Source organism: Microcaecilia unicolor, chromosome 1 (assembly GCF_901765095.1).
Source record: "Microcaecilia unicolor chromosome 1, aMicUni1.1, whole genome shotgun sequence".
In the NCBI taxonomy this organism is placed as follows: Eukaryota; Metazoa; Chordata; class Amphibia; order Gymnophiona; family Siphonopidae; genus Microcaecilia; species Microcaecilia unicolor.
The window spans coordinates 651,915,113-651,942,654 of record NC_044031.1 but is presented as its reverse complement, the minus strand read 5'-3'; the positions used below and the strand labels follow the sequence as shown (position 1 = coordinate 651,942,654).

The window sequence follows — 27,542 nt, the reverse complement described above, 5'->3', positions numbered from 1 at the left end:
GTGCATAATTTAGGTGCATAACCTCCCTTATTCTATAACAACGTGCGTAAATGCTAGGAATTCCACCCATGATCCTCCCATTTCTGCTCCCCCTTTTTTTAATCGCATGTAAATTCCAATTAAATCTAATTAGTGCCAATAAGTGCTTGTTAAAAAGCCAGTTATTGGCTCTGATTAGCTTGTTATTTAATTAGATTGCATACGTAAATTTGGCACACACCCAAATTTGCACACGCAATTTTTGGTGACTTTTATAGAATTATGGGGAATGCACGTGAAAACCTGAGAATATACTTTCTAAAATTGCCCTATATGGGACCTGAAGCACTGATTTCAAGTCCCAAATTGCTTTGGGATGTAAGTTCAAAACCAGGATTGGCCTAAAAGTGTCCCTTCTGGAACTAGATAACTTGGCAGCTCTTCTGTGGTTGAGCTCTACAGTTGCAGTATAGGAATTCTGCTGCTATGGTGGAGAACCAGCAAAGGGCCCGAGTTCACCCTCCGCCTCCCCAAGGATGGCCCTGCATTGGGGAAACTGCATTTAAAATCTTTTCTCGAAGTGAGGCTTATAATTTTGATATATTTAAGATCAGTTTGTGTTGAGCTAGGTAATTATTTTCATATCAGGAAGTGCAGGAATGGAATGTTCTTCCAACAGAAATTAAAAACAAAAAAAAACCCAAAGCTCTACATATTTTCAATGTTGTTGTGTTAAAACTCTTCCGAGGTATGATTGGATACTCTGTTTTCACTTGAATTTTGTTATGATATATTGTTGATATTTTGTGGTTTTTATAACTTGGCTATATTTGACTCTGGGTTGTATGTTATTTTTCTGTTGGGAATTATTATTAATTTATATATTATGCTGCCAATTTATATGTGTTTGATTATCTGATTTGCTTATGGTTGTAATCCACTCTGCACCTTGCGGAGGGTAAAATGAAACATAAAAATCTGGAATTAAATGTATTTAAAATTGTTTGTTAAGGGGGCAGAGAGTGCATTCCTCTATTCCTATGCATTTTTGGAAATAGCTTTGCCTTGAATTCATTGTTTACCTTTAGCTTTTTCATTCTTCATCTGTCACATAAAAACAGAGGTTTAGATGTAGGCCAGGGTTTAGGTGAGGATTATTATTATTATTAACATTTGTATAGCGCTACCAGACGCACGCAGCACTGAACACCTGACACAGAGAGACAGTCCCTGCTCGATAGAGCTTACAATCTAAAAATACAGACAGACAAGACAATTAAGAGCGAGGGAAGTACTGGGTGAGAAGGAACAAGGATAGGGGAATTGAGTAGTGGTTAGGAGCCAAAAGCAGTGGTGAAAAGGTGGGTTTTCAGCATAGATTTGAAAACAGGTAGAGATGGAGCTAGGCGTACAGGCTCAGGAAGTCCATTCCAGGCATAAGGTGCCGCAAGGGAAAAGGAACGAAGCCTGGAATTAGCAGTGGAGGAGAAGGGGGATGACAAGATAGGATTAGATAGGTTTAGTCATTTACCCCCAGATTCTATAAAGTTAGGAGCCCAAATTTATGTCTAGTGTGTAAATTTACGCATGCCAAGTTGTAGAATAAGAGCAGTTGAGCATGCAGCTTAATTTAATAATTGGCCTAAATTGGTGGTAATTGGTGCTTAATGGCATCAATGAGCATTTGTGCATGCAACTACCCTTAGTATTCAAGAAATTGTGCGCACAGCTTCTAAGGGGGCATGGACCTGGGAGGCGCATGAGTGGGGTTTGGTGCCAGGCACTGTTCCCTCTAAGCTCTGGATGTACCTGAATGTAACTCAGAGCTACTACTGAAAAAGGTGTGAGCAAAATTTAAATAAATAAGCTGAGTGGCAGTCCTCCAACTGCATTGTGGCCAGTGGAGGTCAGTGCTTCAATACTGTGTTTTCAATCACTAGGGTCAGGCAGCTTCCCTAGAATCCTGCAGACCCTGCCTATCAGTCTCTATTGAAAATGTGATAGTGAAACAGCACCCCCCACTGGCAGGACTGTAGGTAGAAGACTCCTGCTCATTTTAGAGGGAACAGTGGTACCAGGTGATGTAACAGAGGGAGTTGCATGCCTAATTGCTTTTACCACCTTCTCTGGCAATGCGTTCCATACATTGAGTGAAAAAATATTTTCTCCTATTTGTTTTAGATGTACCATTTAGTAAATTCAAGGAGTGGCCTCTAGTCTTTGAACTTTTTGAAAAAGTAAACAATCAGTTCATTTTTACCCATTCTACTCCATTTAGGATGTTGTAGACCTCTATCATATCCCCCCTCAGCCATCTCATCTCTAACCTAAAGAGTCCTATCCTCTTAAGCCTTTCCTCATATGAGAGGAGTTCCATCTGGCACTTCCTATAACGTGGTTTCTATAAATGGCGCCTTAATTTCTGCAAGGAAATCAAAGCGTATTCTATAACAATGCGCATAACTTAATTAACTAATCAACATTGTTAATTGGATGTTAATAAGCAATTATCAGCACTAATTGGCATTAAGATTTACCTGCATAACTCACTAAGCATATTCTGCAATGTGGTATGCATAAATTCTAAGTCACGTAGTTGAAAAGAGGGTGTGGTTATGGGAGTGGAATGGATGGGTCATGAGTGTTTTTCAAATCTATGCACCTAATTTACATGTTTTAGTTGACATAATTGACCATGACTAAATTTGAAGCAGCACTCGGCATATTCTATAATGTACTCCTAAATTAAAATGTACTTTATGGAATACACTTTGATTTCCACGTGGAAATTGAATCGCGATATATAGAATCAAGCCCTTAATGTACTATTAGATTGATTGCTAATTGTGATGGTTTCTACTGGGTCAATAAAAAGATTTATGTCAATATTTTTACTGATGTAATCATCTATTGCCTATGTTTGACCTGTTCTTGCTGTACACCGCCTTGAGTGAATTCCTTCAAAAATAATTAACTAAATAAACGTACACTGCAATGCATGAACTTTTCAGATCGCAAAAGGTTCCTTGATCAGGTGTGATGGTAAGGCTGAAGGCATGAAGAATTTATTACTGGAGAGTGTTGTGAGGCAAAAATCCCCCCCCCCCCCCCCACCCACCCAGGAGATGTCAGGAAGTAGCACATGCAGATTGGTTAGGATCAGTTGGCAGAAGCCGTATTCCCATATGATGTTGGTGTTGTGGGAATGGCAGCTGATATATAATGCACTGAGCTGGTTAGGAACAGATGACAAATTGGAATAGTAAGTCACAGGAGAGAAATGGATATGTGAACAAAGAGTGCTGGAGGAGGTGCTAACATTTCTGTTTTTGTTTTAGGATCGGGATCTGAGGCCAGAAGAGATTGAAGGTGAGTAATGTTGCAGTGACCTCCTTTACCCTTCTATCTCCTAGTGTCCTGTTTCTATTGGTGAGCCCTTAGGTTCCCTAAGGCCCCGCAAGGCCCCAGAGGACAGCCGAGCACCCTGAATCTTCACCCGCGGCGACCGCCGTTCACCGAGGGTTGAGCCCTCAGCTGCAGGCGGCCAGCAGGACTGCTGGAACCGCGGGGTGACGGCTGACCTGGCTGGTAGTCAGTAACGCAGTCTTTAAGGGAGGACTAGCAAGGGCGGCTAGTACTCCGAGAGGGAAAGCACTGTCTCAGAATGAGGGCTAGCGGACGGCTAGCCCAAGCACAGTCTCTGGAGGATAGCTGGCAAGGGCGGCCAGCAAGTAGCACAGTCTCTGGAGGATAGCTGGCAAGGGCGGCCAGCAAGTAGCACAGTCTCTGGAGGATAGCTGGCAAGGGCGGCCAGCAAGTAGCACAGTCTTTGGAGGATAGCTGGCAAGGGCGGCCAGCAAGTAGCACAGTCTTTGGAAGAGGGCTAGCAGGACGGCTAGCCAAAGACACAATCTCTGAAGGAGAGGCTAGCAGGACGGCTAGCCAAAAGTACAGTCTCTGTAGGAGGGCTAGCAGGACGGCTAGCAAAAGTCACAGTCTCTGAAGGAGGGCTAGCAGGACGGCTAGCCGAAGGCACAATCTCTGAAGGAGGGGCTAGCAGGACGGCTAGCCAAAGCACAATCTCCGCAGGAGGGCTAGCAGGACAGCTAGTAGAAGTCACAGTCTCTGGAGGAGGGCTAGCAGGATGGCTAGCCGAAGGCACAATCTCTGAAGGAGGGGCTAGCAGGACGGCTAGCCAAAAGCACAATCTCCGCAGGAGGGCTAGCAGGACAGCTAGCAAAAGTCACAGTCTCTGGAGGAGGGCTAGCAGGACAGCTAGCAAGTTAGCACAGGGAACCACTGTGACGGCTTCAGCAACCAACGAACCGGAAGCAGTGAGTTCCCCTGTCTCCAGGTTTAAATATCGCGCCGTCCCGCCCCCTCCCCGGGAGAGGAACCAACCAACCTGACCCCAGGAGGCAATGGGCCTCGGGATTGGTCGGCCCGCTCTCCAGGCGGGACCTCCGGACCGGCGCACCAATCCCGCGTGAGATGGGCGGAGCCTGTGCGCTGGTCCGCCCTTGGAGGCGTCGATGCTGGCGCCGCCATCTTCGTTGGCGCAACGCCCCGCTCTCCGAGGCCGGCGCTCGCTCTAGCGGGTCGCCGGTCCCCGCGACCGCGTCGGTCTTCCCGGAGGTCCCCCCTCGCCACCCCGGGCATCGCGGGGGTCGCTGAACAGCGCCCCCTCCCCCTGGAGCACAGGTAGGACCGGGGAACGGGACAGTATCCTCCCCGGATGCCCCCTTTCCCCCGGGGCCGGGTTTAGACGGAAACCGGGCGTGGAAAGCTCTGATCAGGTCTGGCGCATGGACGTTCGCCGCGGGCTCCCAGGAGTTGTCTTCGGGACCAAAATGCTTCCAGGATAACAAATAATACAGCCTTCCTCGCCGCTTCTTTGAATCTAGCACCTCCTCCACTTCATACTCCGGATCAGGAGTAACCTCGAGAGCTTCATCCTCGTGTTGGTGAGGGTACCATCGGGACCCACAAAATTTCTTCAATAAGGAAATGTGGAAGGCATTGTGTACCCGTAGGGTCCTCGGTAACCGCAACCGGTACGTTACTGTTCCAATTCGTGCTTGGATAGCAAAAGGTCCAATGTACCGAGGTCCCAACCTCCGGGAGGGCACCCGGAGTCTCGGGTACCTTGTGCTTAACCATACCTTCTGCCCCGGCTGGAACACTGGGGCGGGTCGCCGGCGGCGATCTGCAAAGACTTTATATTTGGCAGCTGTTTTTTGTAGTTGTTCCCGGGCCATCTCCCAGACCTTCTGCAGATCTGCTAGAGTTTGGTTCCCCACGGGGGTTACAGCTGTAGAAGGGAACGGGGCTGGAAGCCGAGGATGTCGTCCGTATACCAAGAAGAACGGAGAGTGTCCTGAGGATGAGTGGTCACTCTGGTTATATGCAAACTCGGCCCTTGGAAGCAGAGAGGCCCAGTTATCTTGACGTTTGTTGACAAATGCCCACAAGAATCCTTTCAATGTTTGGTTAATCCTTTCGACCATGCCGTTGGTTTGGGGGTGGTAGGCGGATGAAAAGTGAGTCTCTACCCCTAAAGCCGTGCACAAGGCTCTCCAGAAGCGTGAGGTGAATTGGGGTCCTCGGTCACTGACGATCCGAATGGGCAGCCCATGTAACCGAAAAATGTGTTGACTGAAGTACTGTGCTAAAGATGCCGCCGATGGAAGGCTTGGTAATGGAACAAAATGAGCCATTTTGGAGAAACGGTCCACCACCACCCAAATCACGGTGTGACCCCGGGAGCTGGGGAGGTCGGTGATAAAATCCATGGATAACTCCGTCCAGGGGGCGGTCGGTACGGACAGTGGTTGCAGGTCCCCCACGGGAGGCCCAACTAGTGGCTTAGTCCGTGCACACACAGGGCACGTAGTAACGAATTGGAGAATATCCCGCCTCATATGAGGCCATTGATACTGTCTAGCAATGAACTGGAGGGTCTTTTGATACCCGAAATGCCCGGCCCATCTAGATGAATGTCCCCATTGCATTATTCTTTCTCGGTCGGCGGCCGGCACTAACTCCTTTGTCGGCGCGACCTCCCCCGTAGCCGCACTGAGACATGCCGGATTTAACATAGGGTGGACCTCCTTGGTCTCCTCAGGAACCTCAAATGCTCGGGAGAGAGAGTCCGCCGGGGTATTCTGAGTAGCCGCCCGAAACACTAACTGAAAGTGAAATCTGGCAAACAATAACGACCATCGGGCCTGTCGGGGATTTAACCGCTGAGCCTCTTGAAGATACAGGAGATTCTTGTGATCAGTGATCACCGTAAATCGGTGTTCCGCTCCCTCCAGCAGATGCCTCCATTCCTGCAGGGCTAGTTTCAATGCCAAGAGTTCTCTATCCCCTACCGTATAATTACGTTCTGCCGTGGAGAATTTACGCGAGAAGAAGGAGCAAGGTTGACGCCGGCCTTCGGGGTTGACTTGAGAGATGACTGCCCCGGCCCCTAAGGCGGACGCGTCCACTTCCACAATAAAAGGTTTCTCGGGATCTGGAGCCAACAGGATGGACGCTGAATTGAACGCCTCCTTTACCTGACGAAAGGCCGCTTGCGCCTCTAGCGGCCAATCCCAGACTTTCGCGTTCTTTTTGGTGAGCGCCGTCAGCGGAGCTGTCAGTTGAGAATACTGAGGGATAAACTGGCGATAATAGTTCGCGAATCCCAGGAAACGTTGTAGTGCTTTCAATCCCAGCGGTTGTGGCCACTCCCGAATTGCACGGAGTTTGTCCGGCTCCATCTGTAGCCCCCCGGGTAACAGAATGTGTCCTAAAAAGGGTAGCGACCGCTGATGAAAGGCGCACTTACTGAGTTTAGCGAATAGACGTGCTTGTCGTAACCGTTGCAGCACTGCGCGGACGTGGCCCGTATGCTCAGCGGGGTCTTTGGAAAAAACCAGGATGTCGTCCAGGTATACAATCACCGTGGAGTTCAGCAAATCCTCAAGCACATAGTTGATAAGTCGCTGAAACACCGCAGGGGCATTACATAGGCCGAACGGCATCACCCGGTACTCGAAATGTCCCTTGTGGGTGTTGAAGGCCGTCTTCCATTCGTCCCCTTGCCGGATTCGAACTAAATTGTAGGCCCCCCGCAAGTCCAACTTAGTAAACATCTGGGCTCCTTGCAGCCTGTCAAAGAGTTCGGGAATGAGCGGTAGAGGAAAGCGATCCTTCACTGTGATGGCATTTAACCCTCGATAGTCAATACAGGGCCTCAAGGATCCATCCTTCTTGGTGACAAAAAAGAATCCCGCCCCGGCAGGGGACGTAGAGGGCCGGATGAACCCTCTCCGCAGGTTCTCCCGGATGTATTCCTGCATTACCTTGGACTCTCCCCGGGCCCCGAGGTGGCATGGTATCTGCCATCAGATTAATGGCACAGTCGAAGGACCGATGAGGCGGTAGCACCTCCGCTTCCCTTGGACTAAACACATCTGCAAAGTCTCTATAATCCATAGGCAGGGAGCCCAGCTCTACCCGTCCCCCACCAGGCACAATATTTAATGCAGGGCAGCTGCCGGTCCGGCCCTTACAACAGTTCTCCTGACAGGAACTACCCCAAGCCTGGATACTTCCCCCGGTCCAGTCAATAACAGGACTGTGACACCGTAGCCACGGCAATCCTAGGACCACTGGGTGAATGGTCCGGGATAGTACCAGGAATTGAACTTCCTCCCGGTGATCCTCCCCCACCTGCAATCCCAAAAAGGGGGTGATCTCCGTGACCGGCTGCGGTAGAGTAGTTCCCTGGATGGAGGTTATTTGCAGCACCGGCCTCCGCGGGAGGGTAGGCCAGCCCATTTGTTGCAGCAGTTCGTGCCCGATGAAGTTACCCCCTGACCCAGAGTCCACCAGGGCCCGGGTCTGGATCGTGGTCTCGTGCCATCGTAACATTACCGGCAGTGTTATCAGGGAGTCCGGTAGGGGAGCGGAGTGCCCCAAGACCCCTCCCCTCAAGGTGCCTTGGGGGAGGCGTTTCCCGCCCGGGCGGGACAGGTCCGGATGAAATGTCCAGCCTCACCACAATAGAGGCATAATCCGTTCGACAAGCGTTTCTTCCTGTCGGAGGGAGCCAGCCGTTGACGGCCCATTACCATCGGCTCCTCCCCATTCTCCTTGGAGTCCCGGTTCCCACGGCGAGGAGACGACCCTTTGCCCATCCGGGACGTCCCCCGCGCCCACTTTTGCCGCTCCGCCCGGGCTCTAGCTCGCTCCTGGAACCGGGTATCTACTCGTATACAGAGCGAAATCAGGGCATCCAATTGTCCTGGGACCTCTCGTCCTGCCAATTCGTCCTTGATCCGTTCTTGTAACCCTTCCATAAAAATGGCCATCAAGGACTCCGGATTCCAACGCAGCTCCGTGGCTAGGGTCCGAAAGCGAATGGCATAATCGGCCACCGTCCCTTCACCCTGATGGATCCGCAGCAGTTCCGACGCCACGGAAGATGGTCTGCCAGGAAGGTCGAACACCATCCGGAACCGGCGCTGAAATTCACTGTAGTCATCCAAGATGGGGTCCTGTTGTTCGTTTAGTGGGGCCACCCAGGCCAGGGCTTTCCCTTCACAGAGGCCCATAATGTAGCCCACTTTACTTTGGTCCGAAGCAAATGCCTCCGGTTGCATCCGGAAGGCCAGGTTGCACTGGTTGAGGAACCCCCGACAACCTCCGGGGGCCCCATCATATCGTGCCGGTTCAGGGAACCGAGGTCCCGTGCGGAACCCTCCCAAACGGGGAGCTGCTGCGGCCCCCTGGACCGCAGCGGCCTGGTTCTGTACCTGAAGCGTTGAAAGTTGAGAGCATACGTTCTGGAGCGCCCAAGACAGGGCGTTCAGCTGCTCCTGCTGCTGCTGAAGTACCTTGGCCAGGTCCCGTAGATCAGGCTGCGTCGGCGAGCTCATGGCTTCCGGTTCCTGTCCTGTTTCTATTGGTGAGCCCTTAGGTTCCCTAAGGCCCCGCAAGGCCCCAGAGGACAGCCGAGCACCCCGAATCTTCACCCGCGGCGACCGCCGTTCACCGAGGGTTGAGCCCTCAGCTGCAGGCGGCCAGCAGGACTGCTGGAACCGCGGGGTGACGGCTGACCTGGCTGGTAGTCAGTAACGCAGTCTTTAAGGGAGGACTAGCAAGGGCGGCTAGTACTCCGAGAGGGAAAAGCACAGTCTCTGGAGGATAGCTGGCAAGGGCGGCCAGCAAGTAGCACAGTCTCTGGAGGATAGCTGGCAAGGGCGGCCAGCAAGTAGCACAGTCTTTGGAAGAGGGCTAGCAGGACGGCTAGCCAAAGACACAATCTCTGAAGGAGAGGCTAGCAGGACGGCTAGCCAAAAGTACAGTCTCTGTAGGAGGGCTAGCAGGACGGCTAGCAAAAGTCACAGTCTCTGAAGGAGGGCTAGCAGGACGGCTAGCCGAAGGCACAATCTCTGAAGGAGGGGCTAGCAGGACGGCTAGCCAAAAGCACAATCTCCGCAGGAGGGCTAGCAGGACAGCTAGCAAAAGTCACAGTCTCTGGAGGAGGGCTAGCAGGACGGCTAGCCGAAGGCACAATCTCTGAAGGAAAGGCTAGCAGGACGGCTAGCCAAAAGCACAATCTCCGCAGGAGGGCTAGCAGGACAGCTAGCAAAAGTCACAGTCTCTGGAGGAGGGCTAGCAGGATGGCTAGCCGAAGGCACAATCTCTGAAGGAGGGGCTAGCAGGACGGCTAGCCAAAAGCACAATCTCTGAAGGAGGGGCTAGCAGGACGGCTAGCCAAAAGCACAATCTCTGAAGGAGGGGCTAGCAGGATGGCTAGCCAAAAGCACAATCTCCGCAGGAGGGCTAGCAGGACAGCTAGCAAAAGTCACAGTCTCTGGAGGAGGGCTAGCAGGACGGCTAGTAGAAGTCACAGTCTCTGGAGGAGGGCTAGCAGGACGGCTAGCCGAAGGCACAATCTCTGAAGGAGGGGCTAGCAGGAAGGCTAGCCAAAAGCACAATCTCCGCAGGAGGGCTAGCAGGACAGCTAGCAAAAGTCACAGTCTCTGGAGGAGGGCTAGCAGGACGGCTAGCCGAAGGCACAATCTCTGAAGGAGGGGCTAGCAGGACGGCTAGCCAAAAGCACAATCTCCACAGGAGGGCTAGCAGGACAGCTAGCAAAAGTCACAGTCTCTGGAGGAGGGCTAGCAGGACGGCTAGCCGAAGGCACAATCTCTGAAGGAAAGGCTAGCAGGACGGCTAGCCAAAAGCACAATCTCCACAGGAGGGCTAGCAGGACAGCTAGCAAAAGTCACAGTCTCTGGAGGAGGGCTAGCAGGACGGCTAGCCGAAGGCACAATCTCTGAAGGAGGGGCTAGCAGGACGGCTAGCCAAAAGCACAATCTCCACAGGAGGGCTAGCAGGACAGCTAGCAAAAGTCACAGTCTCTGGAGGAGGGCTAGCAGGACGGCTAGCCGAAGGCACAATCTCTGAAGGAAAGGCTAGCAGGACGGCTAGCCAAAAGCACAATCTCCGCAGGAGGGCTAGCAGGACAGCTAGCAAAAGTCACAGTCTCTGGAGGAGGGCTAGCAGGATGGCTAGCCGAAGGCACAATCTCTGAAGGAGGGGCTAGCAGGACGGCTAGCCAAAAGCACAATCTCTGAAGGAGGGGCTAGCAGGATGGCTAGCCAAAAGCACAATCTCCGCAGGAGGGCTAGCAGGACAGCTAGCAAAAGTCACAGTCTCTGGAGGAGGGCTAGCAGGACGGCTAGCCGAAGGCACAATCTCTGAAGGAGGGGCTAGCAGGACGGCTAGCCAAAAGCACAATCTCCACAGGAGGGCTAGCAGGACAGCTAGCAAAAGTCACAGTCTCTGGAGGAGGGCTAGCAGGACGGCTAGCCGAAGGCACAATCTCTGAAGGAAAGGCTAGCAGGACGGCTAGCCAAAAGCACAATCTCCGCAGGAGGGCTAGCAGGACAGCTAGCAAAAGTCACAGTCTCTGGAGGAGGGCTAGCAGGACAGCTAGCAAGTTAGCACAGGGAACCACTGTGACGGCTTCAGCAACCAACGAACCGGAAGCAGTGAGTTCCCCTGTCTCCAGGTTTAAATATCGCGCCGTCCCGCCCCCTCCCCGGGAGAGGAACCAACCAACCCGACCCCAGGAGGCAATGGGCCTCGGGATTGGTCGGCCCGCTCTCCAGGCGGGGCCTCCGGACCGGCGCACCAATCCCGCATGAGATGGGCGGAGCCTGTGCGCTGGTCCGCCCTTGGAGGCATCGATGCTGGCGCCGCCATCTTCGTTGGCGCAACGCCCCGCTCTCCGAGGCCGGCGCTCGCTCTAGCGGGTCGCCGGTCCCCGCGACCGCGTCGGTCTTCCCGGAGGTCCCCCCTCGCCACCCCGGGCGTCGCGGGGGTCGCTGAACAGCGCCCCCTCCCCCTGGAGCACAGGTAGGACCGGGGAACGGGACACCTAGAGAGGTTCCTCACTGCTGTCCAGATGTCTTTCTCTATTTCCTCCTTCTATAAGGTAGTACTGAGCATTGTCTATCCTTGGGAATGATAATTTTGGTATAATAAACATAAGAAAAGCGATACTGAGTCAGAGCATAGGTCCATCAAGCCCAGCATCCTGTATCGTCCAGTAACCAGTCCAGGTCTCAAGTACCCAACAGATCCCAAAAAATAGATCTATTTATTGTAGCTCATTTCCAGGGATAAGAATGACTTTCATATGTCTCCCTAACTATTAGTTTTTTATGGGCTTTTCCTCCAGGAACTTGTCCAAAATATTCAGTATGATACATTGTATTGTTTTTTTGTTTGTTTATTGTATTGGTTTTATGTTTTATTATGTACTAGTAAAAAAGGCCCGTTTCTGACACAAATGAAACGAATGCTAGCAAGGTTTTCCTCGGAGTGTGTATGTTTGAAAGTGTGTGTGTGAGAGTGACTGTGTGTGAGAGAGAGAGAGAGAGAGAGAGTGAATGTGTGAGTGTATGTGTGTGAGAGAGAGAGAGAGAGAGAGAGAGTGAATGTGTGAGTGTATGTGTGTGACAGAGAGAGAGTGAGTGTGGGTGCGAGTGTGTCTGTGAGTGAGAGTGTGTGTGAGAGAGAGAGTGTGTGTGAGACAGAGATACCTCCCCCCTCCCTCTCTGGTCTCTGGACCCCCTCCACTCTGGTCTCAGGACCACCACCCCCCTCTGGTCTCAGGACCCCTTCCCCCTCCCTTGTCTCAGGACCCCCTTCCCCCCCCTCTCTGGTCTCAGGACCCCCTCCACCCCCCCTCTCAGGACACCCCTCCCCCTCTCTGGTCTCAGGACCCCCTCTTCTAATGTCTCCCCTCTTTCTTTCTGCATCCTTCCATCCAGTGTCTCCTTTTTTTTCCGTACCCTTCCATCCAGCTTCTTCCCTCTTCCTCTCCCCATCCTTCCACCCATCTACCCTCTCTCCTGATCCTTCCATCTAATGTCTCTCTCCCCCTCCTTCTATCCAGTGTCTCTCTATCTCTCTACCCTTTTCTGTTCATTGTCCCTTCCAGTCTCTCCCCTTTCTCTCTGCATCCATTCATCCATCTCCCTCGTTCTCTCCCCACCCTTCCATCTGTTTTCCCTCTTTCTCTCCCCATCCTTCCATCCGTCTACCCCCCTCTCCCGATTCTTCCATCCTGTGTCTCTCTCTCTATCCTCTTTTTTCCCTCCAGGCCCGCCCTCCCAATACAGACCTGCCAAGTCTCCCGCGGAACACACGGTGCCAGCTCCCATTTCCAGCCACTGCTGCTTCTCCTGTTGAGCAGCAGCAGCCGCTACAAAACCAAAAACAGCTGTTTTTAAAAAGAAAGCGCAGCACCGCAGGCAGCCTTCAGGCATTGGCTGTCGGCTCTGCAGCCGCTCCTCTCGCCTCTCACGTCGCTGCGCTCCTCCGGGGTTCTCCTCCAGGGGCAGTGACATGAGAGGTGAGAGGAGCGGCTGCAGAGCCAACAGCCAATGCCTGATGGCTGCCTGTGGTGCCGCGCTTTCTTTTTAAATTAACAGCTGTTTTTGTTTTTGTACCGGCTGCTGCTGCTCAACAGGAGAAGCAGCAGTGGCCGGAAATGGGAGCTGGTGCTGCGTGTTTCGCGGGAGACTTGGCAGGTCTGTGTTGGGTGGGCGGGCCTGGAGGGAAAGTGGCTGGGCCTGGGCGGCAACCTTGGGGGGGGTGGAGGGGGGTGTCACCAATCATTGTCTAGGGTGGTCCCGAGTCCAGCTCAATCCTGACAGGGGGGAGTAGTGGCTGCGGCGACCTCGTGGGGGGTGGAGGGGGGTAGCGGTGGCGACCTCGGGGGGGTGGAGGGGGGGATTGATGGCAGCCTTGGGGGGAGTTGGAGGGGTGAGCGGCGGCGGTGACCTTGGGGGAGGGGCGTGGCAGCGAGGGCGGCAGGGGCGGGGCCTCGTGCTGCTGTCATGCGGTTGGTCAGTGCTGCATGTGACGTCAGCCTGGGCTTTGGAGCCTAGCAGACCAACTCAGCCATGAACACAGGCAGCAAGACAGAACGTTGGGGGTGAGAATTATTATATAAGAAATGTTTTATGATGTGCATCGCCTAGTACAATTGGATAGAGTGGTTTAGAAATGTTTTAAATAAAGAAATAAAATGGTGTGAGATAAATACAGAGTAACCCTACCAGTCAAGATCAAAGCAAAGCAATTGACTTTCACATTTTAAAAAAGACAAAGAGGGGTATAACCTGCATGGAGCAGAAGGTACTATCCTAAATATAGGCCTAGAGGAGGTACATTGCATGTTCTGCATAAAACAGCAGGTCTGACTCTAGCCACCTGATACTGATATTTATCGGCCATCTGTTACTATTGAATCCTGCCTTTTAGATGCCTTGATCACATCCTTTGGTAACAAATTCCAGAGTTTCATTGTGTGCTGTATAAAAACATACTTTCTACAATTTGGTTTCAGTCTGCTGGTTGTATTATATCCAATCTCTTAGTCTCACAAGATCCCTTTGCATCTCATCACAATCCTCTGCCATTTTAACCACTTTGAGAAATTTTGTGTCACCTGGAAGTCAATCAGCTCACTCATTGCTCCTTTTTCAAGATCATATTTGAATAAGTTAAGCAGTAAATGTCCCAGTAGTGACCTTTTGCCATCTGGAGAACTGACCGCGATAGTCTTACTCTCTGTTTCCTATCTTTTAACCAGTTTTCAGTTGCCTCCTATCTCCTGACGTTTTAGTTTCCTGAGGTGTTTCTCATGAGGTACTTTGGAGGAGAAAGGTGGGGGGTATGTGGCTGGATGGAGTTTGGAGAGGTCAGAAAAATTTGGATGGATGAGGATAGAGCTTGGTTGGGTTAGAGCAGATTGAATGGTAATAAATACAAATTAAAACAAAACATAGAAAATAAAATACGATGATACCTTTTTTTATTGGACTAAATGCATTTTTTGATTAGCTTTCAAAGGTAACCCTTCTTCTTCGGAACAAAAAATGAGCAAATGTTGACAAATACCAGAATATATAAGTGAAACACAAAAGCATTCTGATGATAGTCTCATAGGAAGAGGGTGGGGTGGGTTAGGTGAGAAACAGGGAGAGATGGATGGTTGATAACAGAGTGACAAAGCAGTAGAATTTTATGGTTTGTAGTGGGATAGAAACCCAGATCTTTGTTAAGTCCTGTCTGGTGGGTATCAAATATTTCATCAGCAGTGGGTAAAGGAACCTACGCGGAATGGAGCTACCCTAGACCTGGTGCTCACAAACAGAGAGAATGTTTCTGATGTTAATCATTTGGCATATAGCAATCGCCAAATGGTGTGGTTCAGTATTAAGACAAAGGAGGAGAGGGCTTATTCGAGATTGAAGGTCCTAGATTTCAAAAGAACTAACTTTGCCGAGATGGGGAAATTTCTCAGGAAAGAGTTAGTTGGATGGGAATAGCTGAAGGAAGTAGAACAGCAGTGGACGAAACTGAAAGGAACTATCTTAAAGGTGGCAAACCTTTATATTAGAAAATTACATAAAAGTACGAGAAAAATAACACCGCTCTGGTTCTCTAACGTAGTAGCTGAAAAGGTAAGGGAAAGAAGGTTAGCCTTCATACATTACAAGATGACTCAGAAAGAGGAGGACAGGCAAAAATATTGGGAAACACTAAGAGAAGCTGGAAAAGCTGTCAGGAATGCAAAGAGACAAATGGAAGAAAAGATAGCCGATACGGTATAATTGGGGGACAAGACATTTTTCAGTTATATAAGTGACAAGAGGAAGTGCCAAAATAACATTGTGAGACTCAAAGCTGAGGGGGAGGTATATGTAGAAGCTGATAAGGATAAAGCTGAACTGCTTAATTATTATTTCTGTTCTCTGTTCACGGATGAATGGCCGGGCATAGGACTGCAGAAAGCAAATGCAAATGGGGATGGATGTATGAAAGACTAGAACTGATTCATGGGGAGCTAGCTAAGCTAAAAGTAGACAAAGCGATGGGGCCTGATGGCATACATCCGAGGGTGCTCAAGGAACTCCGACATCTTCAATGCTTCCTTAGAGTCTGGAGTGGTCCCAGAGGACTGGAGAAGGGCAGATGTGGTGCCTCTGCACAAGAGAGGAAGTAAGGAGGAGATTGGAAATTATAGACATGTCAGTCTGACCTCAGTGGTGAGCAAACTTATGGAAATACTTCTAAACTGGAGGATTGTGAGGTTTCTTGAATTGAATGGACTGCAGGACCCGAGGCAGCATGGCTTCACTAGAGGCAGGTCATGTCAGACGAATCTGATTGATTTCTTTGACTGGGTGACCAAACAGTTAGACTTGGGAGGCGCGCTAGATGTGGTATACTTGGATTTTAGCAAAGCCTTTGACATGGTTCCACACAGACGACTGATAAATAAACTGAGTGCCCTTGGTATGGAACCTAAAGTGACTGACTGGGTTAAAAAGTGGTTAAATGGGAAGATACAGAGGGTAGTGGTAAACGGAGCTTGCTCTGAGGAAATGGATGTTATCAGTGGTGTACCGCAGGGGTCAGTCTTCAGGCCGGCTCTCTTTAATATCTTTGTGAGTGACATTGCGGAAGGGCTGTCTGGTAAAGTTTGTCTGTTTGCGAATGATACCAAACTCTGTAATAGGATGGACACCTCGGAGGGTGTGAATAGCATGAGGAAGGATCTAGCAAAACTTGAAGAATGGTCCAATAATTGGCAACTAAGATTTAATGCTAAGAAATGCAGGGTCATGCACTTGGGTTATAAAAATCCAGGGGAACGGTACAATATAGGGGGTGTAATAATATAATAATTATTGGCCAGTATAAGTGTCCGGAAGTCTATATTGTACAATTTCAATAGGTATTTCATCAACAGTGTAATGTACCGCAGCAAAACCTACGTTACCGTTTTGGCGGAATCCGTCCGTAAACCAGACTGAGCCCGTATGTAAAATTTCAAATTGAATACTTAAAGAAGCAGGCAGTGAGGGTAACTGGATAGTACACTGGTGAGGAAATAAACCGGTCCTTTCACTCATGGTAATCAAGGGATCGAAACGTTGCAATTCTGTTGAAGTAAGGGGTTGTATTCGTTGTACAATACTAAGCAGTACCACTTGATATTTATGCAATCGTGAAGGAGTCATGTGACTAATATGTTTGTTCAAAAGATACTTAACATCATGTGAGCTATGAATAACTACTGGCAGATGATTTAGCTAAAGAAGTTACTGAAACACCCCTTAATTATGATAATGATAGCACAGGAGGTGTTATTATGGTTGTAGACACTTCTGTGCCCAAAACAATGACCGGGAATGAGCTGTATGAAGCTTTACAAGCCTCGGCCACACAGGCAGAATTGAAGGCCTGGCAACAATCTGGCTGCTCCTTGAGTCCCGAAGGTCTCTGGGTGCACCCTGCTGGTCAGATTTGTGTAACACAACATTTATTTTTATTATTACAGGGGTGAAGTGCTTCTGTGTACGAAAGAAAAGTGGAACTTGGGGGTGATTGTGTCTGATGACCTTAAGGTCTCCAAACAGATAGAAAAAGTGACGGTCAAAGCTATAAGTATGCTTGGCTGCATAAGGGGAGAGATGAGGAAAAAAAGAGGTGATAGTGTCCTTGTATAAGTCTCTAGTGAAGCCCCACTTAGAGTACTGTGTGCAATTCTGGAGACTGCACCTACAGAAGGATATAAACAGGATGGAGTTGGTCCAGAGGGTGGCTATGAAATTGATAAGCAGACTCAGTCATAAAACATATAGGGACAAGCTTAGGGACCTCAACATGTATACGCTGGGAGATATGATAGAGATGTTTAATTACCTCCATGGCATTAATGTACAGGAAGTGAGCCTTTTTCAAATGAAAGAAAACTCTGGAATGAGAAGGCATATGATGAAGTTAAGAGGAAATAGGCTTAGGAGGAATCTAAGAAAATACTCTTTCATGGAATGGGTGGTGGATGCATGTAATGGCCTCCCAGTGGATGTCGTGGAGATGGGGACTGTGTGTCAGAGTTTAAGAAAGTGTGGGACAGGAATGTGGGATCCTTTAGGAAAGAAAGAGTTGGTGGTTACTGAAGAAGGGCAAACTGGATGGGCTTTTGGCCCTTATCTGCCGTCATGTTTCTATCGTTTTGCCTTCAAAGGTCTTATGTTCCTGGATTGTCTTAAAATTTCCTTTTAATATTCTTACCATAAGATCATTGATGCAGTGTTCTGGTTTTGTAAAGTGCTGTCCAATAGAGGTGACATCCTGGTTGGCATTGTCATGTTTAATATTATGTCTATGTAAATTGATTGTCTTTAGCATTTGGCTTGTTTCTCCAATATAGCACCCTTCTTCACACTTTTTACATTGAATGATATATACCACATTTGAAGATGAGAATGTGAAGGATCCATCATGCTGAATGTTTTTCCCATATGAGTGACTGTGGGATCCTGTGAAAAGTGTTGGCACAATTTTCAGCCTGGCATATTGCAGGAACGTGTGCCATTCTTTTCTTTTTGAGCTTGTACTGGCCGGGACTTGCTTTTCACTAATTTGTGTTTCAAATTAGGTAGAGAGAGGAGTTTTGAGGACTGAGGAGAATGTAGGGAGTAAGGGAGGATTTTGGAGAGTTTTCAATCCAAACCCCTTTTATTTCTTTTCTTTTCTGCATGCCCAGAACTAAAGGAAGCATTTAAAGAATTTGATAAGAATCAAGATGGATACATTAGCTACAAAGACCTGGGGGAGTGCATGCGCACCATGGGTTACATGCCAACTGAGATGGAGTTAATAGAGTTATCTCAGCAAATTGGTAAGTTGCCCTAGAATTTATCCTCACACCACACATGTAACATACCTCACCCTTGTCTTATTATTGTCAGTCTACAGGAGATGAGATCATTAGTTTTGTAATTTTTATCATTAAACATAGAAGTAACAAAATAGTTGGTAGCACTTCAGGCTTGTAACAGAAAGCTGCTGGTCCTCAGAGTGTGCAGCACATCAGGCTCTGACACTCCCAGCTCTTAGCACTTCAAGCTCAGCCTAGCCAGTCACTGACACTCTCAGTCTGCAGCAAGCACCCCAGGCTCAGCCCAGCAAGTTGCTCACATTCCCACCCTACTGTAGGTCAGGCTCAACTGAGCCCTTCAGTAATGGAAACCCTAAGATTCAGCTCCTTTCTGCATACATCCATGATCTCTGTCAGCATCATCTTCATTGAATTCCGTAGCTAGACCTTAAGGTCTGTCTTGTTTTGCCTGCTATGTGGGTAATCCTTGGTATATCTCTTCCTTGTGCTCAGTATTTCCAACCCCTATCTTCTGACATCAAGAGATGGTAGTATCTGTGTCACCTCTTCAAAAAGGCCTACCCCAATGACCCCACGTAACCCTCTTCACTTACCAACACAGCATGACTATGATCGAACAGGACATCACGCAATCTTCATCCATTCCGACCCTCCACTTATACCTCATACGATCACTATACAACTTTGTGACGGTACTATGTAAGCCTGCAAATAGGTGGGAAAATGTGGGGTACAAATGCAACAAATAAATATAATACTTTATGGAAGAGGGAGCAATGGTAATGAGAAGAGGAGAGCTTTATCTTACTGTGCAAGTATATAGCTAATGTTCCACCAGGGCTCATTGATTTTTCTCTGAACCTGTAGCAGGAGGAAAGGTAGATTTTGAAGATTTTGTGGAGCTGATGGGTCCAAAAATGCTGGCAGAGACAGCTGACATGATTGGCATGAAGGAACTGCGTGATGCTTTCCGAGAGGTAAGAATGCTGTATGTCATCTTTCTCATGCCCTCTTGAGCTTTCAGCTCAGTCAGAATCTACTCTGCCATTAGCTTTCATTCACAGCCACCTGGGAATTTTTCACATTTTTATGCCTTCACCCCCACTCCCCTATAATCCTCATTGCAGCAATAGTCCTGTATACGAGGCTACAGACTGCAACTCCCTTTGGAGCCCAGTATGTATAAACCTTCAATCTCAGCCATAGGTGTCTGCTGTACAATGGGTAGGATTAACCTCCCCCCCGTCCCACTTCCCTAGCTGGGCATATGAATGTTCATCCATAGCATCCCTAGGTTCCTGCTGGCCTTATGACCAGATCCTGGGTCTACAGATCAAACCCATGTCTCCAGCAGAGCAATGCATGTCTCTTGCACCAGCCTCCACATCTGTGTGATGCAGAAAAATGGTTGAATTAACCCAAGTCTGAAATTTGTCTGCAGCAATGGGTTTTCTCAAGGCTTCAGCTCCTGCTCTTGTACAGTCACTGATCACCATGAAGTCTTCCATCCCCATAGCTCGCCTCACCTTTAAAAAAACTCTCCAACCTGTGAGCTGGATTTGGGGATCAAAGCCTGAGGTGACTGATTGGTGAGTGATGAGAGTCAGGGCCGCCGAGAAGGGGGGGGGGAGCAGGGGGGCAAGATTCCCCTGGCCCAGCCTCCCGGGGGGGGCTGGCTCTGGGGACTGTTAACGCGATAACCTGGGTCCTGGCACACAAGAGCAACGAGAGTGACAGACTGAGGGAGGAGAAGAGGGGCAGGAAGGTAAGGGGGGCAGGGGGCAGCGGCGGTGGCCCGAGTGGCAGGGTGGGGCGGGGCAGCGGTGGCGACCGTGCCCTGGACCCGACTCTGTCTCTCGGCAGCCCTGATGAGAGTTGAAGCATTGAAGATGTACTCACATATTTCACATGCGTGCTAATTTAGGTACCCTTCTCATTTCTCAGACTTTCTGGCTAAGATCAAACATAAATCCCTAGATTCTATAAAGCTCACTGAATGTTGGTTGTCCAAAAATGGGCGTGATTCTGAGCTGCTTGTGCAACTCAGTTGGTTAACAAGCATTTAACAGGCAATAATTGGATGCTAACAATCAATTACTGGCGTTAACTGACATCGATTGAGCTTTGCCTGCGTAACTCACGTGCTACTCTATAACACAGGTCTCCCAAATCCCATAGCATGCAACCCAAAAGGGGACATTTTGAAAAGTTGTGTGCTGTGTTATAGAATTTGTGTGGAAGTGTGCCCAGCTTGTGCGCTAGGATTTATACCAGGTTTCAGCAGTCCTCACGACCAAAGCTGAGCGTGGAAACAGTGCTGAATGCTGTTTTTTTCCCAGCACCGGTAGGTTGGTAGTTTATCCCCTAATTAGTTTAATTGGTACCTAACTTTTTGGTGCCCGGTACTCCGGTAGGTTGGTAGTTTATCCCCAAATTAGTTTAATTGGTACCTAATTTTTTGTGCCATTTACTGAATCCAGTCCAAAGTGTAAGCCACGAGCAGAGAACAAGAGTCTGTACAACCCAGGGATTAGTGCCCTGTGACCCCCACCAGGAATGCAATTCATCTGGAAAATGTGCAAACTGGGAAAATTGTCCCTCCCATTAAAAAAAAAATATTCAGTCATCATTCTGTGGGCTGTTGTCTACCCAGTAAATGCTCACAACTCACTGAGCCACTACTGAGTGGGTCTGGGATGATTTTGTAATAGTTAAGAGGACAAGGCCATGGAGGTCTATGGAATGGAAGATACTTTTTAAAAATAATTTGAGCCTGATATTCAATGGGGTTTAACCAGGCAGGAGAGGCACCTGCCTGGTTAAACTCAATGAACTTATCCAGGTAGTGCCGCTGAACATTGATCTCACCAGCCATTCTGTGTGCAGTTTGGGTGGAGCCACAGCTTAGCTGGATAGCAGCGACATTCAGTCCGCTATCCAGCTAAGTATGTGGAAAACGTTAGGACAGCAAAGCAGCTGTCTATCCGCTGAGTTAACTGGGCACCAGTCTGAATATTGTGTGGTGCCCAGTTAACTTCCAGGTGACCACAGATACCCGGATATTCAATGCCAGAAGCCAGATGTGCCCTGGCATTATATATCCAGGTTTATTTCAGCCTGTGGCTGTGAGCGGCTTACTACCACTGTAGGCTGAATAATCAGTCCCTTTGCTTTTAAATTGTCATTTTGGCCCAGGAGTTTCCCCCTGCTGAGCAGGTCTTTTATTTACAGGCACTTTGTTTAAAACGTGATGTTTTTCTTTTATAAGCCAGGATTTTAACGTCACTCATGTTTTTGGTTTGTTTGTTTTTTAATGGTTTATTCTTACTTAATAGTTCTTAAGAGTTGGAATGGGTAGTTGATGCCTTGTTTAGAAACTTTTTATATATATAAAAAAAAACAACACTATATGAATCTTGTTCATATACTGTGGGGGGTTTTTTTTGTGTGGTTTTTCCCTGTAAACTAAGGGAGAGGAAAACGACAACACTACATATGTTAAGTGCACTGTGCTGGCTAGGTTTATATATGAATGATGTACATATATCAGATTTGATACATAATATATCCATATCAAGACACAGTGACCCTAAATTTGCAACCACCCAGGGTTTCCCTCCTGTGTTTCCCTCTCTAGCCCAGCCTCTGTACTAATGATTCTTGGTTGGGAGTCACAGATTAGCGTTCATTCCACAACCCAGGGCCTGATGCTGAAAAGTCGCCGTTAAATACTGTGTGCATCTGTATCCGCGGTTGAACATACTGATTTTGAAACAGCGATCAATGCTCAAAGGAAATCGGATGCAAATGAGATGCACAGAAATTCTGCAAGAGGCTTGGTAGGCAAAGCACCTTGCACATGCAAAAAACAGTCTCGCGGTAAGTGTCGATGTTATATGCATGCCCAGGGAAAAAAGGCGACAACCGTGTCATAGGGTTCCAGTATGACTGTAGCAGTGCGGGACACACACACGCATATAATACATGCACATAACACATTTCACACACACTTGCAGGTTCTACTAACAAATGTTCCATGACAACCTTTTCATACTACTGTCACGTGTGGAACACACACTTATAATACATGCACATAGCATATTTAACACATATGTGCAAATGCTATTAAACAATGTAAACAGACTGCTTCATCAGGACCAACGACAGCTCCAGATCTACCGGAACATTTTGAACGTTAAAGGTAGGCACTCCTTTCTGTGCATCACGCAGAATGCTCATTTTAATACTAATGAGCTCATTGTAATATATTTACATAGGATTATCTGTAGCTGCTACTGCAAATGGTAGAAGCAATGCAGAACCGCTTTGGACATTAGATGCTGAATAACGTGTGCGGTAGACTGGCTACTACCAGTCTAAATCAAATGTTGCAAGCATGTTAAGCTTTGAGCATCAGGGCCCCAGTATGCCCGCATTCTATTTCTGATTGATGGCTGTGACTCCCTCTTACCCCCTTCCCCTCCCCCTTCAGAGGCTATGAATTATGCCTCTGCAGTATCCCAGCACTTTCCAGCCCAGCAAGTAAAAGTCAGCCTGAGAATTATAAGAGGGTAATGTCATAGAAGATGAGAGAAGTGACTGATGCAATTAAGATGATAACTGTTTTTCTATGAGAATGTCACCCATTCAGAGACAGCAAACTGAGAGACAAATATTTGTTATGTATTGTTTTGTATCAGCCATTTTTTTTCTTACAAAGCCTGTAAATTATGTGGCAATGCTGCTATCTTGTGGTAACTGTGTAGATTACAGATGTTAATTTATCTTTTCTATGGAATTTCTCACACTCATGTCAGTTTTGACCACTTGCATTTTCCGGGCCTTTCTACTGTGGGTCACAGAGCAGCTGCCAATGCAAAGCTCAACTCATCACACAGCATTAGGTCCTGCCTTTTCTGATAGTGTAAGTTCATGGCCTGCTGCTAACCAAGTGCGTCTCTCTCTCTCTTGCTGCCAGTTTGACTCAAATGGTGATGGGTGCATCAGCACGGCAGAACTGCGAGAAGCAATGAAGAAACTGCTGGGACAACAGCTGAACCACCGAGAGGTGGATGAGATTGTGAAGGACGTGGATCTGAATGGGGATGGACTGGTGGATTTTGAAGGTATGAGGTGGTGAGGATGGTGCAAGGCTGCCCATTGGCTCCAGTGGACAATCTAGTCCTGCTTTTACCGTGCGACTTGTAGCTGTTATTTTCCAAAGAAAAGCAAGAATGCAAGTCTTCAATTACAGTGAAGTGAAACCAGGACTGGTCACCCGAGAGAAACAGTAGCTGGAGAGAGAGAATAATGTTAATATAATCCCTTCTTTTACTAGGGACAGTCCCAAAGAGGCCAGTAGTGCATCTTTAGAGGCTGCAGTACAGGATTAAGCTGCTTTGGGTTCCCTGAGTATTACTTGTTCCAGTGAGTGTTTCTCCTCACATTTGAAGCCCAGTGGATCACCCCAGATGTAGCTGACTTCACACCCCCTAATTGGTTAATCATGGATTAGGAACTGGTAGCTCCAATCCCCATTCAGGTTCTTACAAGAATTAAATTGCCTAGCGTCAATTGGTCCAGAACTCCACAGTGAGACTGATCTTTCACAAATCTAAGTATGAGCATGCTTCCCCTTTAAAAGATTGCATCGGCTGCCAGTTCAGGCAAGAATTTGATTCAAAGTGTTCTGCTTGGTTTTTAAGTTTTTATCTGGTTCTTGTCCTGAGGACTTATCACAAAAGCTTAAGATCATAAATAATTGTTTTACTTCTCGGTCACGTCAACATTTAAGCATGATAGATTCAAATCAGGTCTGTTTCTTAGTGGTTCATCTCTGGAATAGTCTTCCTGTCCAGATTTAACATTTGAAGGACTATTTAATTTTTCAGAAGATGCTAAAGACACATTTGTTCTCTCATCATCATTGCTAGTACTGTCTTTGTAGTTTTCATCTTTTAATGGTATTTGCTTATTGTAATTCCTGATGAATGTTCAGCTGGCGTTGTTTGATAAGACCTTTGCTGTACAGTGCAGTAAAAGTGGGAAGGCCCCAGTTCTGTATAGTCCCCAGCTGAGAATTAATATGAAGTGCATAGTGTGGCCACAAAGGCAGGTGGCTGAGATATGAAATGTGGGATAACTGAAAGGGGGAATACTGTCCTTCCAAGAGGTTGTAATAGATTTGGGTTTGAGGAACACAGAGCATTTTTAAAGGATCCAGCTTAAACACTGTGTCTCAGAAAGTAGAAGGCAGCCCCAATGTGCTGCAGGTTTGCAGAGAATCCCTCCTAGCCAGGCATCTGTCTTGGCCTTTTATGGAAAGATGAGAAAACGTTGTTTCCCTTCTTGTGGAGGTCTCCAAGAGGTGTGTGCTACGGATATTGGGCTTGAGGGAGGAACTCTGGAATGGAACAACTTCTGGACTAAAGTTGATTGGATTACCTCCTCTGTAAGCCTAACCTGGTCTCTGTTTTTCATAGTCCTTCATATTTTTTGCACCACATGGAAGTCATGAAAAGTGGGGTTTAGGATTGAAGAGATTAAAAAGGCATACTTTATTAAAATAGCTCAACATGGCCACATCTCACCTATTGCAGACTGCTTCAGGGGCAGCACCTGTCAATTGAATAAAATATCAAATAAAACATCAAATTAAACCTGATATATAATAAATAATAATTATTATATAAACATAGAACATAAAAACATAAGTGTTTCCATACTGGGACAGACCGAAGGTCCATCAAGCTCAGTATCTTGTTTCCAACAGTGGCCAGTCCAGGTCACAAGTACCTGGCAAGATACCAGAACAGTAAAACAGATTTTATGCTGCTTATCCTAGAAATAAGCAGTGGATTTTCCCAAGCCCATCTTAATAATGGCTTATGGACTTTTCTTTTAGGAAATTATCCAAACCCTGCTAAACAAACTGCTTTTACCACATTCTCTGGCAATGAATTCCAGAGTTTAATTACACGTCGAATGAAGAAATATTTTCTCTGGTTTGTTTTAAATTTACTACATAGTAGCTTCATTGTGTGCCTCCTAGACGTAGTATTTTTGGAAAGAGTAAGCGGTTTACTTCTACCAATTTCACTCCACTCAATATTTTATAGACCTCTATCATATCTCTCCTCAGCCATCTCTTCTCCAAGCTGAAGAGCCCTAACCACTTTAGCCTTTCATCATAAGGAAGTTGTCCCATCCCCTTTATCATTTTTGTCACCCTTCTCTGTACCTTTTTAGTTCTGCTATATCTTTTTTGAGATGTGGTGGCCAAACTTGCACACAGTATTTGAGATGTGGTTGCACTGTGGAGCAATACAAAGGCATTGTAACATTCTCACTTTGTTTTCCATTCCTTTCCTAATAATACCTAACATTCTATTTGCTTTCTAGCTGCCGCTGCACACTGAGCAAAGGATTTCAACATATCATCAGTGATGACACCTAGATCTTTTTTCTGGGCAGCGACTCCTAATGTGGAACCTTGCATCGCTTAGCCATAGTATGGGTTCCTCTTTCCTATATGCATCACTTTGCACTTGATCACATTAAATGTCATATGCCACATTGATGGCCAGTCTCTCAGTCTCATAAAGTCCTCTTGCAGTTTTTCACAATCTTCTTGCGATTTAACAATTTTGAGTAACTTTCCAGCTTATTTTCAAAGGAGAAGGGCGGCCATCTTCCGACACAAATCGGGAGATAGGCACCCTTCTCCTAATGGCGGCCAAATCAGCATAATCGAAAGCCAATTTTGGCCGGCCTCAACTGCTTTCTGTCGCAGGGCTGGCCAAAGTTCAAGGAGGCGTGTCGGCAGTGTACCAAAGGCGGGACAGGGGCGTGATTAAGAGATGGCCGTCCTCGGCCGATAATGGAAAAAAGAAAGGCGGCCCTGACGAGCATTCGGCCAACTTTACTTTGTCCCTTTTTGTTTACAACCAAGCCTTGAAAAGGTGCCCGAACTGACCAGATGACCACCGGAGGAAATCGGGGATCACCTCCCCTTACTCTCCCAGTGGTCACCAACCCCCTCCCACCCATAAAAAAAATTAAAAAACATTTTTTGCCAGCCTCTATGCCAGCCTCAAATGTCATACCCAGCTCCATCACAGCACTATGCAGGTCCCTGGAGCAGTTTTTAGTGGGTACTGCAGTGCACTTCAGGCAGGTGGACCCAGGCCCACCCCCCCCCCCCCTCCACCTGTTACACTTGTGGTGGTAAATGGGAGCCCTCCAAAACCCACCCGAAACCCACTGTACCCACATCTAGGTGCCCCCCATTACCCTTTAAGGGCTATGGTAGTGTTGTACACTTGTGGGGAGTGGGTTTTGGGGGGGGGGTTGGGGGGCTCAGCACACAAGGTAAGGGAGCTATGCACCTGGGAGCAATTTGTGAAGTCCACTGCAGTGCCCCCTAGGGTGCCCGGTTGGTGTCCTGGCATGTCAGGGGGACCAGTGCACTACAAATGCTGGCTCCTCCCACAACCAAATGGCTCGGATTTGGCCAGTTTTGAGATGGCCGCCATTAGTTTCCATTATCGGCGAAAACCAATGTTGGCCATCTATAAGGGCAGCCCAAATGTTGAGATTTGGCTGGCCCCGACCGAATTATCGAAACGAAAGATGGCCGCCCATCTTGTTTCAATAATACGGTCGGGTACGCCGCTTTACGGGGCCATCATTAGAGATGGGCGCACTTATAGATGGGCGCCCCCATTCGATTATGCCCCTCTTTGTGTCATCAGCAAATTTAATTACCTCACTAGTTAATCCCATCTCTAAATCTATGACTAATTCAATGTAATTAAAATCAAAGTACAACCTCATCAAAATCATAATAAAACACATTTCCTTGTAACACATTAGCGAATAAATAGAAGTAAGACATTAAAATGAGACTACAACTAGAAGACAATAACATGCAGCGTAAAAGCATAAACATACAAAAGATGCATTATTTCATCAGTGCATGATTACCCATAAAAGCAATGAATCAGAGACAAGAGTAAATACAACGCTTTGTGTCATACAGAGACTGACTGTGAATCATGCAAACAGCCAGTAGAAACTGCTACATATCTAAAAGGAGAACACCAAAAGCTTTTTAATATAGTATGTGTTGTGGAACTTGAATCCAATTACTGACTTCTTTGTGGTTGAAACAGTGGCGTAGCCAGACTGCCAATTTTGGATGGGCCTGAACCCAAAGTGGGTGGGCACAAAATTTTCTCTCTACCCCCCTCCCCCAGCAAAATTTAGTCACGCTAATCAGATGCATTTGTCA

At 47.8% G+C, this 27,542-nt stretch overlaps 1 protein-coding gene across 1 annotated transcript in view; it reads left to right on the top strand.

The window, feature by feature from the left end:
* LOC115456733 (calcium-binding protein 2-like) overlaps nt 1-27,542 on the top strand; it is a 78,646-nt gene that overhangs the window by 38,390 nt on the left and 12,714 nt on the right. The window contains exons 2-5 of the mRNA XM_030186004.1: nt 3,318-3,348; nt 18,116-18,250; nt 19,118-19,227; nt 23,229-23,376. Coding sequence (XP_030041864.1) covers nt 3,318-3,348; nt 18,116-18,250; nt 19,118-19,227; nt 23,229-23,376 — 424 coding nt within the window. The remainder of the gene's footprint in view (nt 1-3,317; nt 3,349-18,115; nt 18,251-19,117; nt 19,228-23,228; nt 23,377-27,542) is intronic.